Here is a 17,236-nt window from a genome sequence, read left to right on the forward strand (position 1 = left end):
GTAAAATCATTGTCGAAACTTTATTTAAAAAAGGAGGGGGGGGTGAAGACGTGTAATCGGTTGTTGATTTTTCTAAACTGATATGATTTAGTATCGGGTTATCCGTGTACACAGTGACACCCCTAACTGTCTACTATACATGTTCATTTCCAACCAGTTTTGTTTTGAGTTTGCTGTTCTGAGTGTGAGAGCACACTGCTTCAGTGGAGTGCATTCCGATCCCCAGTGTTCATCCCAGCTCTCCCCCTTTCTCCCCTGTAAAGGAAAGTACCAAACTGTGTCACGCTCCTGCCATGGCTGACTGTGTGTCTGTGTCTTTCTGCATCACAGACGGGGCTTTCTTGGCCAGGCAGAAAGCCAGGGCCGACGCAGAGTTCTACACGGCACAAAGAACGGCCGAGGCCAATAAGGTAAGACACTTAACCCGAGCCCAGAGCCAGATCCCGTTGAATGGAAGAGTTGCGACATCTCCATTCACTCCAGTTGGACCTTATTTATAACCTCACAAAAGTTCCCGGGAGTAAGGTTCTGCTTTAAGCAGCGGCTGTCGAGTTGCAGCAAAATGGACCGTTTGTGATGTACTTTGTAAGGATCGGACGTTTAAACAATCAACTTGTATATTTATCAGCTTTATTTTATGCATTCAAACGTAGCGCGAGCCTCCCTCCTGGCTGTTCATTGGCTAAATGAGTCACGCATTTTGGACCTCCGCTGGCGCCACCCTCTTACTAGATTGCTCTGAGCCGGGCCAATGAGAGTCAACTGGAATTACCGTATCAGCCTTTTTTCTTTTTTCTTTTACCATTATTGACCCATGGAAGATGTTCTGAGCATGTATGCTCTTTAGGGGTTGGGTACCGAAATTGGTGCTTTTAGGGGTACAGACCGAATTAAATCGGTACTACGGAGTACCGATTCAAGTCAAATCTATCGGTACCAAACTTCGGGTACCTGCTGAGAGCGCATCTGCGTGTAAGATGTTGTAAATAAATAACAGATGTTGAACCGGAGCAGTTGGGGGGTAAAGGGTTTTGCTTAGCACCATAACAGTAGTGGTTGATTTGCAGTTCAGCCTGCTGCCACCCAGGTTTTCCAGGGATTCCTTTCCAGCAACCTAAACCTGCTCCTCTAATCTTAAGGCCTTGGCCGCACTGATCCATCAGAAAATGGACAGAATTATTGAACGGACAGATGTCTGTCCGATGCATTGTTTTTTTTTAATCAAAGTTTATTTTCAAATTTCAAAGTAAAAACATGGCATTACTAGAAAGAATGAACTGAAGATTGGACTCGTAGCTCCAGTATCCCTCCCACCCCACAGACCCATTAAAAAACAAAACAAAACAAAACAAAAAAACAAGAAAAAACAAAAAAACAATTACAACATATTCCCACCCCACTTGGCAAGAGGCATCTCAAGAACGTTTGTATTGAATTACTTTCCCACAGACATACTCATTCATACATGCACACACACAACAATGGGGAGAGAGAGGAAGGAAAAAGAGGGGGGATAAAAATAAATATAAAAAAATAAAAATAAAAATAAATAAACAAACACAAAGAAACAAAATACTAGTCCATTCCGGCCAATAGCTGGGCATCTAAAGCCTCTACAAAATCAAGAAATGGCCTCCATGTTGAATAGAATTTGGAAGCTGACCCTTTCATGGTATACCTGACTTTTTCTAGTTTTAATGACTGCATAACCTCCTTAATCCAACGTGCAAAAGTATCTTTCCATTTGGATAATATCAATCTCCTAGCTAGTAAAGTAGTGTAGGCTACTAGATTTAACTGAGCAGCGTTTAATTGTGCACCAGCTGGAACGACCCCAAAAATGGCACTCCAAGGAGAAGGTTCTAAATGATACTGCAAAATAGTGGCCAGGGCCTCAAAAATAAGCTGCCAGAACTGAACTAATTTCGGGCATGACCAGAACATATGACAAAGACTGGCAGTGGCTTGTTTGCATCTATCACAAGTTGATGCATTGTTTTAACGGACAGATGTGTCCCTATGCGTTGTTTTATTCCTTTATAGTTGTGCGTCGCGCTTAATCAGATTCATGTTTAACCCAGCGTTCGCTGTGACACTCACGGCTAACCTAGCGTCAGCTAACATGTTAAAATACAGTAGCACTGTAGCAGCCTATAATACTGACCTGGTAATCCCACAATCATCCCCACATTATGCCAGGCTGTCTCCGTTTTGTTTTTGTTTTTGTAATCTTCCGCCATCTTCTTTGAAAAGTTGAAACAAATCTCGGAACGCCTCCTCTCGAAACCTCAACTCTGATTGGCCAAACGGACAGTGACTATCCGACCATCCGATACGTCTGTCCAGAAAAAGTTCATCCCTCTGACAACTTTCTGTCCATCAAAACGTATGCAAATTTTCTGGATACGTACGCTTCTGGGTGCTCCACGGACAGTCGGACAGCTGTCATTGAAAATGAATGGAAGTGAACAGAGAAATGAACGCACACGGACAGACACCACGGATCAGTGTGGCCAAGGCCTAAGGCTATCACTGCTCCCTAAAACACTGAGAGCGGTTTGAATTCTGCAGGGCACAGCTACACACGTCCAAGTCCATCAGATGTGACCTGATATGAATGATCTTCATGGGTTTGATGCATTGTGTGCAGGATAAGCAGGCTCAGAAAATAACACCTGCCAAGTGCCAAATGTTGGTAGATCAATGAGGAAGAGTCACCTGCCACAGCGGAACTGGCCTGTTACTTGAGCATGAATATAAACATGTGAAGCATTCTAAGTTCAACAGCGTGTGTGTGTGACGTGTAGGCAGGGAGGGACTTCAAAAATGCTCCTCGGTAAATTGTGTCATTTGAATTTGTGTTTGCACTTCATCATGGTGAAATACGGTAACTCTTCTTGCAGATGAAGTTAACACCAGAATACCTGCAGCTCATGAAGTTCAAGGCCATCTCCACCAACAGCAAGATCTACTTTGGGAACGACATCCCCAAGATGTTCATGGACTCTGGGGCGGCAGGCGCCTCCATCAAGGCCGCCATGGACACTGTAGGTGAGCAGATGCCGGACAGTGATTAGAGAGGAAGGGAGTGGCCACCCACAGGAGCACCCAGGGGTGGCAGGAGTGACACCCCACAGGATGGCCGGCAGACTCTCCCCCCCCCCCCCTCCCTTCCTCCTGGCCCCAGGGAAGCTCCGCCCCCTACATTGATTGTAGACAAAATCCAGGGATGGTGAATGTAACAGGCGGTAGCTGTTGGCTGTCAAATGTAATATTGTCATTTCCTCTTTGTGTGTTTTCTAATGTTTCTTTCTTGCACTGGGGATAACGTGAATATTAACTAAACCTATGCAACTGTGTGACATTGTACAAAATGTTTTGCTGTATAATTATGTAGCACTTTGTTTTCCTCCAATGCCCTCTGATCTTTTCTTCACAGCTGTGCACGTAGTGGAAGTCTGTTGACACTGATTTGTTTGTTTTACCTTTCAGTATCCGATTTGCATACACATTTTTTCTGCATACACATTTTCTCAAAATGGTCCCAATTAAAAGTAATGTTTAGGATGTGACACTTATCACAGTGATTATCTTGTATAAACCACTCCATAACCAAACAGACGTCACCTTTTGACAATAGACATTTTGCCGCTAATTGGTATATGTTTTTGTGTTGGTAGCTATTGAACTTGTGTCCTGGTACAGTCCTTCACAGGAATGGACAGTGATGTAGCCTTAGATGTCCTGCTACAGTCCTTCACAGCAATATACAGTCTGATGTAGCCTTTGATGTCCTGCTACAGTCCTTCACAGGAATGGACAGTGATGTAGCCTTAGATGTCCTGCTACAGTCCTTCACAGCAATATACAGTCTGATGTAGCCTTTGATGTCCTGCTACAGTCCTTCACAGGAATGGACAGTCTGATGTAGCCTTAGATGTCCTGCTACAGTCCTTCACAGGAATGGACAGTCTGATGTAGCCTTAGATGTCCTGCTACAGTCCTCCACAGGAATGGACAGTCTGATGTAGCCTTAGATGTCCTGCTACAGTCCTTCACAGGAATGGACAGTCTGATGTAGCCTTAGATGTCCTGCTACAGTCCTTCACAGGAATAGACAGTCTGATGTAGCCTTTGATGTCCTGCTACAGTTCTTCACAGGAATGGACAGTCTGATGTAGCCTTTGATGTCCTGCTACAGTCCTTCACAGCAATAGACAGTCTGATGTAGCCTTTGATGTCCTGCTACAGTCCTTCACAGGAATAGACAGTCTGATGTAGCCTTAGATGTCCTGCTACAGTCCTTCACAGGAATAGACAGTCTGATGTAGCCTTTGATGTCCTGCTACAGTCCTTCACAGGAATAGACAGTCTGATGTAGCCTTAGATGCTAGTTGACATGGTCCTTTGCAGTGGATACATTGCCCCGGATGGCTCTATTGTTCTGAGAGTTTGGGGAAAGAGCGATTAGCTCTGCTCTGTCAGCGGTGCAGCGACGGGTCAGATGAGGTTTTCTGAACTTTTAAAGGGATTATTTCTGACATCTCCAATGATTATTTTTTAATGAAGATTTGTTTTTGGAATGTTATGCTTTATTTGACAGAGACAGTGAGAGAGAGACAGCAAGGTATGGGAGAGAGAGGGGAGGACACGCAGCAAATAACCGCGGGCTGGATTCGAAGCCGGGTCACTGCGGGAAGGACTGAGGCTTAAATGGTACTCGACGCTCTACTCGCTGCGCCCAACCCCCCGATATCTCCAATTATGATTGGTTACCGATATCTCCAATTATGATTGGTTCTTCTTCTTGGCCCTTCTTGAAAGTTTCTCGATTTGTCCTTCAGCCTAGATCAACCGGTTCATTAACAGGGTCGGCTGTGCTGTGCCCATTGTTTTCAATGAACAATGCAAAACATGCCATCATAGTGAAACTTAACTTATCAGTTAAGAATTTTCTCATCACATTGATGCTGCTAAAGGCGAAATGCCCACGGCACTTTGACATCAGTTTCAGCCCATAGAGAGCACTGCAGGCACACGCAGGAGGGGAGGGGGACTCCCCTCTAAAGGTGTCTGCACGGCCCTGGAGCACCGGCACCCCCTCTAAAGGTGTCTGCACGGCCCTGGAGCACCTGCCCCCCCTCTAAAGGGGTCTGCACGGCCCTGGAGCACCGGCACCCCCTCTAAAGGTGTCTGCACGGCCCTGGAGCACCTGCCCCCTCTAAAGGTGTCTGCACGGCCCTGGAGCACCTGCCCCCTCTAAAGGTGTCTGCACGGCCCTGGAGCACCTGCCCCCCCTCTAAAGGTCTGCACGGCCCTGGAGCACCTGCCCCCTCTAAAGGTGTCTGCACGGCCCTGGAGCACCTGCCCCCCTCTAAAGGTCTGCACGGCCCTGGAGCACCTGCCCCCCCTCTAAAGGTCTCTGCACGGCCCTGGAGCACCTGCCCCCCCTCTAAAGGTCTGCACGGCCCTGGAGCACTGCAGCAACAATCTCCTGCTCCTACGTAGAAGCGGACGCAGGCCTTACATTTAGAGCTGATGGAGACAGATGCGATTAACCCAAAGTTTCAAAGTATTAGGAACCGCACCGTGTAGTTTGAGGTAAGATTAGAACTGCACTTGCATTTAATATACCTCCACTGTAGGACTCTCTGTAGACATAATTGAACTGTAATTGTCAGCACTGAAGTAGTCAATGATTCACTGTGAACACCTCAAAACAAGCATAGCGATCTTTACCATGGGACCAAAAAGCAAACCAATTCAAGTGTGCAGCTTCTCCTGTCTTCTGTGTTAAGTGAGTCACTTCCTTAGTCAATAGTGTGTTTGCTTTCCTCTGTCATATCACTTAGTGAGTCACGTCACAGGAATCCTGTGTTATCATAAAACACATGCATGAGAAAATGGACCAAATATTAATCCTTTTTTTTTTTCCAAAGAACGTCTCACTGTAAATAGACCGCTCGTTGTCCAGAAATACTCCTGGACCTCTACTTAAGCTATGATCATGTTCCCATAGGACAAAACTAATAACAAGCACGTTTAAAGGGACAGCTCACCCTAAAATCCAAAATGCATATATTCCCTATCACCTGCAGTGCTATTTATGCATCTATATCGTTTTGTGTTAGTTGCCTGAGTTTTGGAGATATCGGCCGCAGAGTTTCAATACAATGGAACTGGATGGCACTCGGCTTGTGGTGCTCAAAGTGCCAAAGAAATAGATTTGAAAAAGTCAATAGCAATGTCTCTTTCCAGAAATCATGACCCCGTTACTCAAGATAATCCACAGACCTTGTTATGAGCAGTTTCATGGAGGAACTATTTTCTTTTGACCGAACTACAGCCGCTAGCTGCTAGCTAGTTCCTACATGAGACTGCAAAAGAAAATAGTTCCTGCATGAAACTGCTCACAACAAAGTCTGTGCATTATTTTGAGTAACCGGGTTATGATTTCTGGAAAGAGACAATGCTGTTGAGTTTTTCAAATGTATTTTTTTGGCGCTTCGAGCACTACAAGCCGAGTGCCATCCAGTTCCATTGTATTCAAGAGAAGGCAGACATCTCTGCGGCCGATATCTCCAAAACTCAGGCAACTATCCCAAAACGATATAGATGGATAAATAGCACTACAGCCAGGTGAGAGGAAAAATATGTATTTTGGATTTTAGGGTGAGCTGTTCCTTTACGCACTGAGTTATGGAATTAATGACATCATTACACATGGTGCCCTCTTATATTTGCCAGTGTTATTTCTCTGATTCTTCCAATGATGAGCTCTGCCTTCCCGCACATGAGAATAAAGCAAACTAGGCCCAGAATCCTACGCCAAACTTCCTCAACTGCTGTTGTGGGCCAATAGTGGTGACGCCAAACTTGCTACACTGCATCCCCAGACTGTCTGTCATCCCCAAACTTTCCAGACAGATGTTTTGAATTATCAAAACATTGAGCCCACAGTGCATCAAAATGTTTTATTGTAAACGGCTACTGCAAATTCTCACTAAATCACCAATGTTGATGAAAATAAATGACATTTTGATGTTATGGTAGATGAAGTGTGTAAAATGTCATAATTGTATCTCAAAAGCAGATTTTTTTTTTTTTTTTGACAGCACGTTGGATTCTGCCCTCGTGTAAACTATTGCAGTCAATGGGGATAGCGCATGTTTAAACATCAGTTTTTCCACTTATGGAGCAGTCAATCTCATCGCTGCTGTCGGGCGGAAACCTTGTATCGCCAAATTTGGCCATTTTCTTTTTAGTTGATCAATGGATTTAGTGGTGGCTACCCAAAAATAACCTGTGACAGTTTCAAGTACTTTGGACCAGTGAAAATGTTATATTACTGGTTACTAATGTTGTTATTACTATTACACTATGTTAAAATGGGAATGTTTCTTCTTCCTTGTGAAAAATAGCTTTTTTGGAGATACAAGGTTTCCGTCCGACAGCGACGCTTTGTAAAAACTAATTACGGACATCTCCTATGTTGTGTACATGAAGTATACAAATGATCATCATTGTGTCTTGGATGCTAAATTCTTTACACTAGTTTGAAATCTGCCTTTACATGCAGCACAGCTGTTCTCCTCTGGTTTCCCCACATCTCAGGTAGTTCAACTTGATCACAACTTGCCATTGGTGGCAAAGGTTTGTGAGTTCGAGCCCCGCGTGATGCAGAATGACAAAGCGTTCTCATTCCCATCGCATCCATATGTCACTTTTGTCAGGACGCCTTGGGTCACTATACCCAACCGACGTGACCGGTTATGTTCCTCCACCGTTAAACTAAAGTAACCACGTGTCACACTGTTGGTAAGGTTTAGACAACTACAGTAACTTGGGTTAGGTTGAGGCAACAAAGCAACTTTGTTAGGTTTAGGCAACTAAAGCAACTTGGTTGTTAAAGTTTTGTTTGTTTTTCCTTCAGATTTCCCTCATTTTTTCCCCCGATTGTACTTGGCCAATTGCCCCTGCTGTCGCAGTCGTTGCTTCATCCCCTCTGCCGATCAGGGGCGAGTTATAGACTAGCACCATGCTTCCTCCGATACATGTGCAGTCACCAGCCACTTCTTTTCACCTGACAGCGAGGGCCTTTTTCCAGCAGGACGTAGCGCGTGGGAGGATCACGTTATTCCCCCCAGTTTCCCTCCCCCCCCCCCCTTCCCGAACAGGCGCTTCCGACCAACCAGATGAGGCACACATACCCTTAATCCGGCTTCCCACCCACAGACACGGCCAATTGTGCCTGTACGGACGCCCGACCAAGCCGGGGGTAACACGGGGGCTCGAACCTGTGACCCTCATGTTGGTAGGCAGGGAATCTACTGCTGCACTACCCAGACGCCCTGGTTATGGTTTGGGTTAGGGGTTCAAACCGAAACATACCTTGCTTGGCAGTCAAACGTGTGCTCTCTCGCTTGCAAAACGGGCACTACTTCAGCATGAGACTGTTGTTACATTATAAGACCACTAGAGGCGCCTACGGCTTGCCCATAACATCGCTTTCAGATGCAACAGGGCACGTGTGTTCACCTCGCCCGCAACGTGGAGTTCTGATGAGAAAGGGTGCCTTTCTAGTCCTGTCAAATCATCACATCTGAATGCTACTCAGGCATTGTGCTGTGTGGATTATCACACACACACACTCACACACACACAGGATCAAAGATGTTCTAATGATGCTGATGGACCCTCGTGTATTCTCATCTGTCCTCTTCTTCCTACTCAAAATGGCCGGCCCTGACACTGCTGCACAGCAGCTACAATTGTCTCTTTCTTTCTTTTGGTCCGTTACCGTTCATTTGGATTTTACTTAAAGGGATGCCTTGACATTATTTTAGTTCTTGTTCGACGATCAATTGTTAAAAACATGTCTACAATGCTAAATGGCTTTGTTTCCATTCGTAGCATTCATCATTGTAGCTGAGCAGCATGGCTAGCTACAAGTCATCGTGCGTTCACGTGCGCCTCGGATACATCGTATTTACGAGTTGTGAGCACATGAACGGCCCTTCAATGTCGTATTTCCGAGTGGGAATTTCGGAAATTTCGATGATACACGGGTTTCCGAGCAGTGACGTTGCGTGAGGATTCGGGGCTACAACAATGGCGGAAAGTATGGAGTCCGTGTCACCAATTGACTGTAAAAAAGTTAGATATATCGTTATTCTGTTCATAGCTATCATTTATTTTAGGAGTTGCACATGATGGCCTATGTAGCTATACCATAATGACCCACTATTGGTAAGAAAACACCAGCCACGAGAAAACAACCTTACTTCTGTCGTCCTGGTTTGTGGCTCTTTCCGACCAAGAGCACGGTGTCCTGTCGTAATTACCACATCACCACTGGTAAATATGATATATCCGAGCAGAACATGAACGCACCATCAGATCTGTGTCCTGTGGTTTCAATGAGAAATGCTACAACTCATTTTGGGTCATCTAAAAGGACAAACTGAACTTTTCTTTCTGTCCAAAGTGGCCGGTAAAGAAAAATAGCCTTCTAAATTCCAAAATGTCAAGGTATTCCATTGTGTGTTCATGGAACTGTTCTGTCATGTTCACGCTGTCTGTTTCTTGCTAAGGTTGTTCAGATGAGCCTGCAAAATGACTTCTCCTTACTAATGTTTTCATTCAAATTGCTCAGGTTGATTTGAGACGGTTTTGAAAGGTAATTTTTTTTTTTTGCACTGATAATTTCAATTGTGAATGTGCAATGAAGATATTGTCATTTGACAATAAAGTGGATTCTTTGATCAAACGTCAATTACATGACTTAAGGTTTTGTATTAGTAATGCAATGATGTGTAGTATGATACTTTTTCATGTGAAGACATTGATACAACTGATCACATCCATGGTATCTAAACAACTGGTACTGGTAACCTGAAGGAAGGAAAACATAAATTATCTGTAGGGTCCGAGGTTAGATCGCATTCTGGATCACAAATCAGTTTATTCACCATGCATTCTTATTTATTTATTTATTTATTTATTTATTTAATTTTGTTTCCTATTCACGTTCATACTCACTTGATCTCAGTACTGGCAATCATTTCAGCCTCAAATATAATGTTTAGTGCCATTCTAAGGGGTGAGTGAAGGACAGAGTACTACAACATTGCAGTGATTTGATTGAAAAGCATTGGTGCATGGAAATACTCTAAAATACAGCAATCAGATTACACGTAAAAAAAAAAAAAAATGGTGGAGACTGTAAACATGTTTGATTGTAAACATTTAGATTGTGAGATTGTAGAATATAGATATGGATCTGATTTTACACAGCTTGATATAATGGCTGTAGATGAGGGCAATGTAAATAGGAAAGAGGTGCCCAAGGACTCAATCTCCCACAATCCTCCACACCGCTCACTTGAACCTTCCCCTGCACTCACCTCAACACCTCAATAGACCCTTTTCACGGGGGCCATTTTGTGTCGAAAAGGCAGGGTAAACACAGGTGCACGCAAAACACTAATGAGGGTTTCCAAATTCCATGAGTGTAAGCTGGAAACCCTCATTAGTGTTTTGCTTGCACCTGTGTTTACCCTGCCTTTTCGACACAAAATGGCCCCCGTGAAAGGGGTCTATAGAGAGCCGCAGTAATGAGTACGGAAATCATCGATGCTAACAGCCGTGGTTCAACACAGTTTTCGCCTATGGGAGTTTTGAATGGGTTTTTGGCGCGATGCTTCTAATAATCTCTCTGGGCAACGCTGGCTTAATCAAACGCGAACCAGTGTTTAGTAATATCATCTTCACACACGAGGACCACTTTTATGAGTTTTGAAGCTTTTACATGCCGTTAAACGGGCGGCTAGCTAGCAAACGGCTAAATGAGACTACACTGCTGAGTCGATGTGGATATATACGTCAATAACGTCACCACTTCAAACGACGAACACGGAAATTCTCTTTCCCTCACCTGGTTCAGCCCCGTTCAGCCCGGGGTAATCAGTGCACACATCCAACAACAGTCCAGGATGAGTGCTGACGTGACGTGAAGCCTATGCAACAGTGTGTAGTTCTGGATTAGCTTAGCTCAAGCTTTTTACTTCTAGGGCTCGCATTTACGCTACAAAACTCATGAAAGTGGTCCTCATGTGTGAAGATTATCCCGCTGAACCTTGGTTCGCGTTTGATTAAACTTGCGTTACCCACAGACATTATTTGAAGCATCACGCCAAAAACCCATTCAAAAATCCCATAGACAGAAACAGTGAAGAACCAGGAAGTTCGGGACTTCCGCATTCAGCCTACAAAAATACGTCATCCCTGCGGCTCTCTATTACACACCTGCAGATCAGGACTGATCACCCCCAGCTATCCTGCTGCGTTAAAGCCCCCAGTAGCTGGCTTTTTCACCTTAATATAACAGCTTTTAAATGATTTTGATGATGGTGTACTGGCTTCTAATATTGAGAAATCACTCCCAACTCTGCGCCTTGCAAGGCTGTTACTGCACCACCATGTCACTTTGAGGCTCTGTCCCGGAGCATGACAAGTTGCCTGGGTGTAACTATTTCCTGCTGAAGCTCCTTCTTAAAAGTTTTCTGCTGACAAACTAGTGTCACACTTTTATTGTGAAGTAAGTATAGGAAGTGAAATGTCTTTATCCCTTGATTAGCGGCGCAATTAGCAACTCGTTTCACTCAAACAAGTTGAGGCAACATTTGGGGATATTTGGAGCTATTTTCTCCAGAGAGAAAGTAGGGTACAAACAGAAATGGTTAAATACGCTGATATGTGAACGTACAAACATGGAAGTGTAGCATTTATTAGCATCTGTATTGACCACAGAGGGCGCTGTTGCTGCAGCTCAGCACAAAGTGACATGTTGGGGCTTTAAAGGACTCTCAGCTGTTACTTTGTGTGAGTGTTGTAGATACAGACCCCGTTCACAATGGAGGGAGGGGGCTACAGTGTATGTGGAAAGAGCTGTGATCAGGGACACAATTTTGATTTCAAAGGTGGGGGACACAATTAGTACAAGCCCAAATCCTCCAAAGGGCTTGGTTTTTTAGATACCCCTACCCGAGGTAGTACCAAATATGACCATGTTTTTTTTCCTCCATAATTTTCATATGTCGCCATTCATTCTATTTGTAGAATCATATTTATAGAATATGATTTATTTATAGAACAACCCTAGGAAAGCCATACATCCCCTGAATGCCCTAGGTCAGAGGGAGGTGTGCCTCCCCGAGGGGCTCCAAACAGTTTCAGGGGAGGCTCAGTGAATGGAAGTGAAAGAATATGTCAGTTATCAAAAGGTGATCATGTAGAATAGCCTAAATGTGTGTGATCTGGTTAAAGAGATGGTTCAGAGATACAGTAGTTATAGGGAATTTTGCTTGTATTTCCCACAGTCAGAAACAAATAAATGCCTTCAGATATTTTGGTGTAGTCTGAAGTATGAAAACAGTCATATCAGGCTATCTTGGCTCAATTGTTGAGTGGCTATGGGATCAAATAACATAATCATGATCCCACAGGGCAGGCATTCGGGAATTGAGCGAAAGCAGGGGGCCACCTTTTTCCACGCTTGGTCTGAGGGGAGGCCCACAGTCTCAGACTTTGAAAACCCTAGGTCTCTAGTTTGTGGTAAAGTTTCATCAGGCTGTGATTATCTTAGATGTCAATAGGTCATTTTATACGGTGAGGTCAGGTTTGGAAAAATGCCCTCTCTATAATGAAATGGCTATGGGGGACTAACATCATCACATGATCAATTAATGGACTCATTCAATCCACAAGAGTCAAATAAAGATTTATACTTCATGCAAAAAGCTGTGTGTTTTTTGGCAAAAACTGCGTGGGATTAGCATAGCGTGGACATGTCTGTAAAGGGGAGACTTGTGGGTACCCATTCTCATTAAGATATCTTGAGGTTAGAGGTCAAGGGACCCTTTTGAAATTGGCCATGCCACTTTCCCCTCACCAAAATGTAGCCTAAATTCGGAGCATTGTTTAGCTTCCCTTCCCGACCAGCTAGCATGATGCCATGGTTGCTACCAATGGATTTCAGGTCTAGTTTCATATATCGGGATCTGCACTCTGCTTTAGAAATGGGCCCGCTACACGACAGCCTCTGAAAGACCATAATGACGACCGAGGAGTTGAACAAAGTGCAGGTCTCCAATACGCACACCTCCACTCTTCTGTAGGGCATACAAAACCGCAACAGGTGGAGAAAGTCAAGTGTGCACACTGCGTAGAGACTTGCTCCCAGGAGAGTTATATAGTATGAATTATGTTTCCGTCATGGCGGCCTCCATCAGAATCAAGCAGGAAATGACAGAGCAGTCGTGTATGCTGTGTAGGTCACATCTGGAACGCATGACTGTTCCGAAAGCCCGCCTTGTTACGAAAGCAGACCGGCCCATTTGCTGTTCGAGCCCCGAAGCTGCGCTCTCCTATCTCGCTGCTTCCTATCACATTTAAGAAGGAGGCCATGTCTGGACTTCTCCAAACAGTGATCCAAGCTGTGCTCAGACTTGTCCAGAGTACATTAATAACCCAATCCTGTCTGTGTTAGTGAGAAATTATTCTATTAAGAGGATATCAAATGTACAGAAAGTGAGTTGTCACCGAATATGTGTATCTATCTTGTTATGCTGCTCAGACACCAGATTTTGCACGGCGGTCTGTTTTGTTTGTTTGTTTGTTTGTTTGTTTGTTTGTCATGTTATTTCGAATATGTATGTAAACAAAACAGACAATATACAGGGCCTTTAAAATTGCACATTAACAAGTTGATTGAAATAGTATTATGAAATAAAGATGATGGGGTAACAAACGTAGACATATTCGAAAAGGAGTGAGAAGAAGTATAACTTATTAACTCCCACCCCTTTTCCACAATATTATATTATTATATACCGTAAATTCCGGACTATAAGCCGCACCGGTGTATAAGCCGCACCTGCAAAGTTGACTATTTTTTTCTTATATAAGCCGCACCGGACTATAAGCCGCGGGTGTTTTAATGGTATTTTTTTTTTTTTTTTTTTTTTTATGTTTAATTACCATATGTAAGGGTTCATGCACAGAGGGGATTGTCGGGAAAGAGATGGCTGTTTGAGGAAGCTCCCATTTATTAACATTTCAACAAAACAACATAACACAACACCACCTGTGTTGTTTTTTACAGTGCACACAGTGTCATACAGTGTCATACAGTGTGGTGAAAAGAGGGCAAGAGAGGAAATTAAAACTTATTATAGTTATATAGGATTTATAGTTAGAAAGAGTGCTAAAAAAGAGAGATTTTTTTTTTTTTTTTGGGGGGAAAAATCCATAGATAAGCCGCACCGTTATATAAGCCGCAGGGGCCAAAAAAGGCCAAAAAACGGGGAAAAAGGTGCGGCTTATAGTCCGGAATTTACGGTATATACTTGTATAACAACACATACTATAGAAATATACACACACATATATATATATATATATATATATATATATATATATATATGTACAGTATATATATATATATATATATATATATATATATATATATATATATATATATATATATATACACACACACATACATAAAACACTAGTCATATATACACTATAGTAATACATAACAATTATGTATATATATGACAATAATTGTTGTCATATATACACTATCCCATACATAGTATACAATAACATAACTATAGTTATCAATTTTTAAATGTAGTTATTCATACATACAAACATACAGTCAGACAGACAGACAGACATACATACATACATAAAACATGTAATCTAACACCACCACCACCACCATGTGAAAATCAGTGTAACACTACTGCATTCCTCTCCTCCTTGGACCTTGTGAAAATCATATTTTTGTACAATATTTACAATTTATGTTGTGCATTATGATGGGCAGGGCCCACTTTACCATCTTGCCTTGGGGCCCCAGTGTTGACTCGTTACGCCACTGTCTCTACGCAGTGTGCAGACTCTACTTCCTTCACGTCTCCAATACTGCCTTCTGAAAAGGTGACGGAGACATGTCCCCCTGTGTCCCCCCATCAGACATGTCCCCCTGTGTCCCCCCATCAGACATCTCTGGATGACAAGCGAGGAGGGCAAACCAGCGTTGGTGTTTAATCACAGAGATGGAGACAGACGAGTTAGAAAACTCATCCAATTTGGTTGAATTTGAGATCATATATACGCCCCCGCGCCCTAGCTGTGAAACCAAAAGACATGTTCAGAATGGCAAGACTCTACACCTTCTGCACTGTAACCTGCAATCTGGACCGGGTCATATTTCAAAGATAAGATGACAGTTGGCTACGAGAAAGTCCCTGAAGTCCTGGCAGCCACCTGAGCTGTCGGTGGTTCCAGCTTATCAGACTCCTTGGTTCCTGGTTGCATAATGAAAAAAAAAAAAAAAATCGAAACTATATCCCACCTCCCCCACCCCCCCCTTTCTTTCCCACCCCGCCTTTTATTTTTGATTATTACTTTTTGCTCCCAGTGAAATGCTTTATGGTCACTCACGATGCAGTAGGTGGCTGGCTGGCTTTAACCTGACAGGCCAGCTGAATTCCCCCGAGATCTTGAGATCAGATCTGGCGGCGTCAGGTTAGGTTGGCTTGGTTCCAGGCTTAAAATTCTTTTATAAATGGATTTTTCAAAACATCTATGGAGAAACTTCTCTGATGGAACGGGGAGCTGAGGAAAAAGTGGGCGTGCAGAGTCACATGCAGTAACCTGTTTCAAGATTCAAGAGTTTTATTGTCACTCCGTAGTACAAGTATCACGTGTGAAATTCTTGTGCTGTAGGCTCCGTTACAACATAGTGCAAAACATAAAAGATATATAAATAAAAAACAAGAGGCAACAAGCAATAAAGCAGTAAGACACGCCACAGACAGTGGCGTATTCACTGCCCATAGTGCAAATGGCATGAACATACTTTAAACATAATTAAACATAATAACATTCTGTTAGGTGCAAATAGCGTATACCTAATTAAACATACTATTGAACATTAGTCATACATAATGGTAGCATCTACAGTGCGGTACAGTACGGCTACTACACTATTTGTGTATGTTAAGGAGTCTCGTGGCCTGTGAGAAGAAACTGTCCCTCAAGCGATTTGTGCGTGCTCTTGGGACCCTGTATCTCCTCCCTGAGGGTAGCAGGGAGAACAGGCTGTTGTGGGGATGGTTTATGTCTTTGATGATCTTCAGGGACCTCCTGAGGCACCGCTGGCTACAGATCTTGCAGTTCTGGCAGCTCACATCCTGTTACGTGCTGGTCAGATCAGCAGTGTTGGACTTGTTACTCAAAAAATTGAATATTACTCGTTACTCTTTTCAAAAGTAATATTACTTTACTTATTACTCCCTGCCAAAAGTAATTTGTTACACTGCTCGTTATATTACTTTTCCTTTACATCCCCAAAAATTGCTAATTGTTTCCTTTCTCATTCAAATTCAGACTTTTCATGTGCGTACGTGAACATAAGCCTATAATGACTCACCGGTAAGCGCAGCTAAGGCTTCAAACTATCAGTTTTTAACCACGTGCGTAGTCAAGAGAAGGCGTTTTGGGGTGAGTCAGGCATTCAATCAGTCAGTTAGGAATGGATAACGGTGATGATGTCATCAGTGATGATGTCATTAGTGATGTCATCAGTGCCAAACTTGGGCTGTTGAAACGGTGATGGGCTGGCATAGGTGTAGTGCCGGTAGAACGCGGGGGAACGGCGTTCCCATACTTCTCCAACGGGTGTTTTGTGTGTGTCAGTGTGTGTGTGCATGTCGAGCCAATTCGCGGCTTGAAGAAAGAAGTTGAAGTTGAAGAATGTTTCATTCCACCTTAACTATATTTAAGGTGGGCTGAATGATTCACACAGCATCAACTCGTGGCTTGAAGGAAAAGGAAACATTCCACCTTAACTAGCTACAGCGCGGGGGAAACCTCAGTTTAATAAAAGCTATACTGAAACAGCTACTGGCTTTTTCAGCATCAAAATATTTTTTCCCCCCAGTAGCCTACCTCACTTTAACAACTAAAGATGAAAAAGGCAGCCAAACATCCTTTCATTTTTCGGACAAGCTGTTAAAAAGGTACGTTTACAAGCATGAAGAAACTGTTAAAAGCGTGTTTCTCTTCAACACGGCTGAATCAAAAGTTAGCGTTAATCACCCCATTGCAATTTGCATCCAGAAAATCACACAAGTTGCACAAGGCATTGATCATCATTTGG

General features: G+C 43.3%; 1 protein-coding gene across 2 annotated transcripts in view; it reads left to right on the forward strand.

Annotated features, from left to right (window-relative positions):
• erlin2 (ER lipid raft associated 2) overlaps nt 1–9,775 on the forward strand; it is a 31,591-nt gene extending 21,816 nt beyond the window's left edge. For both annotated transcript variants that reach the window (XM_083645226.1, XM_083645227.1), the window contains 2 exons: nt 331–410; nt 2,904–9,775. In XM_083645226.1, coding sequence (XP_083501352.1) covers nt 331–410; nt 2,904–3,077 — 254 coding nt within the window. In that variant the 3' untranslated portion in view covers nt 3,078–9,775. The remainder of the gene's footprint in view (nt 1–330; nt 411–2,903) is intronic.
• Nucleotides 9,776–17,236: the final 7,461 nt, after the last annotated feature.

Source organism: Poromitra crassiceps (genome assembly GCF_964638095.1).
Source record: "Poromitra crassiceps genome assembly, chromosome: 10".
Classification (NCBI taxonomy): Eukaryota; Metazoa; Chordata; class Actinopteri; order Beryciformes; family Melamphaidae; genus Poromitra; species Poromitra crassiceps.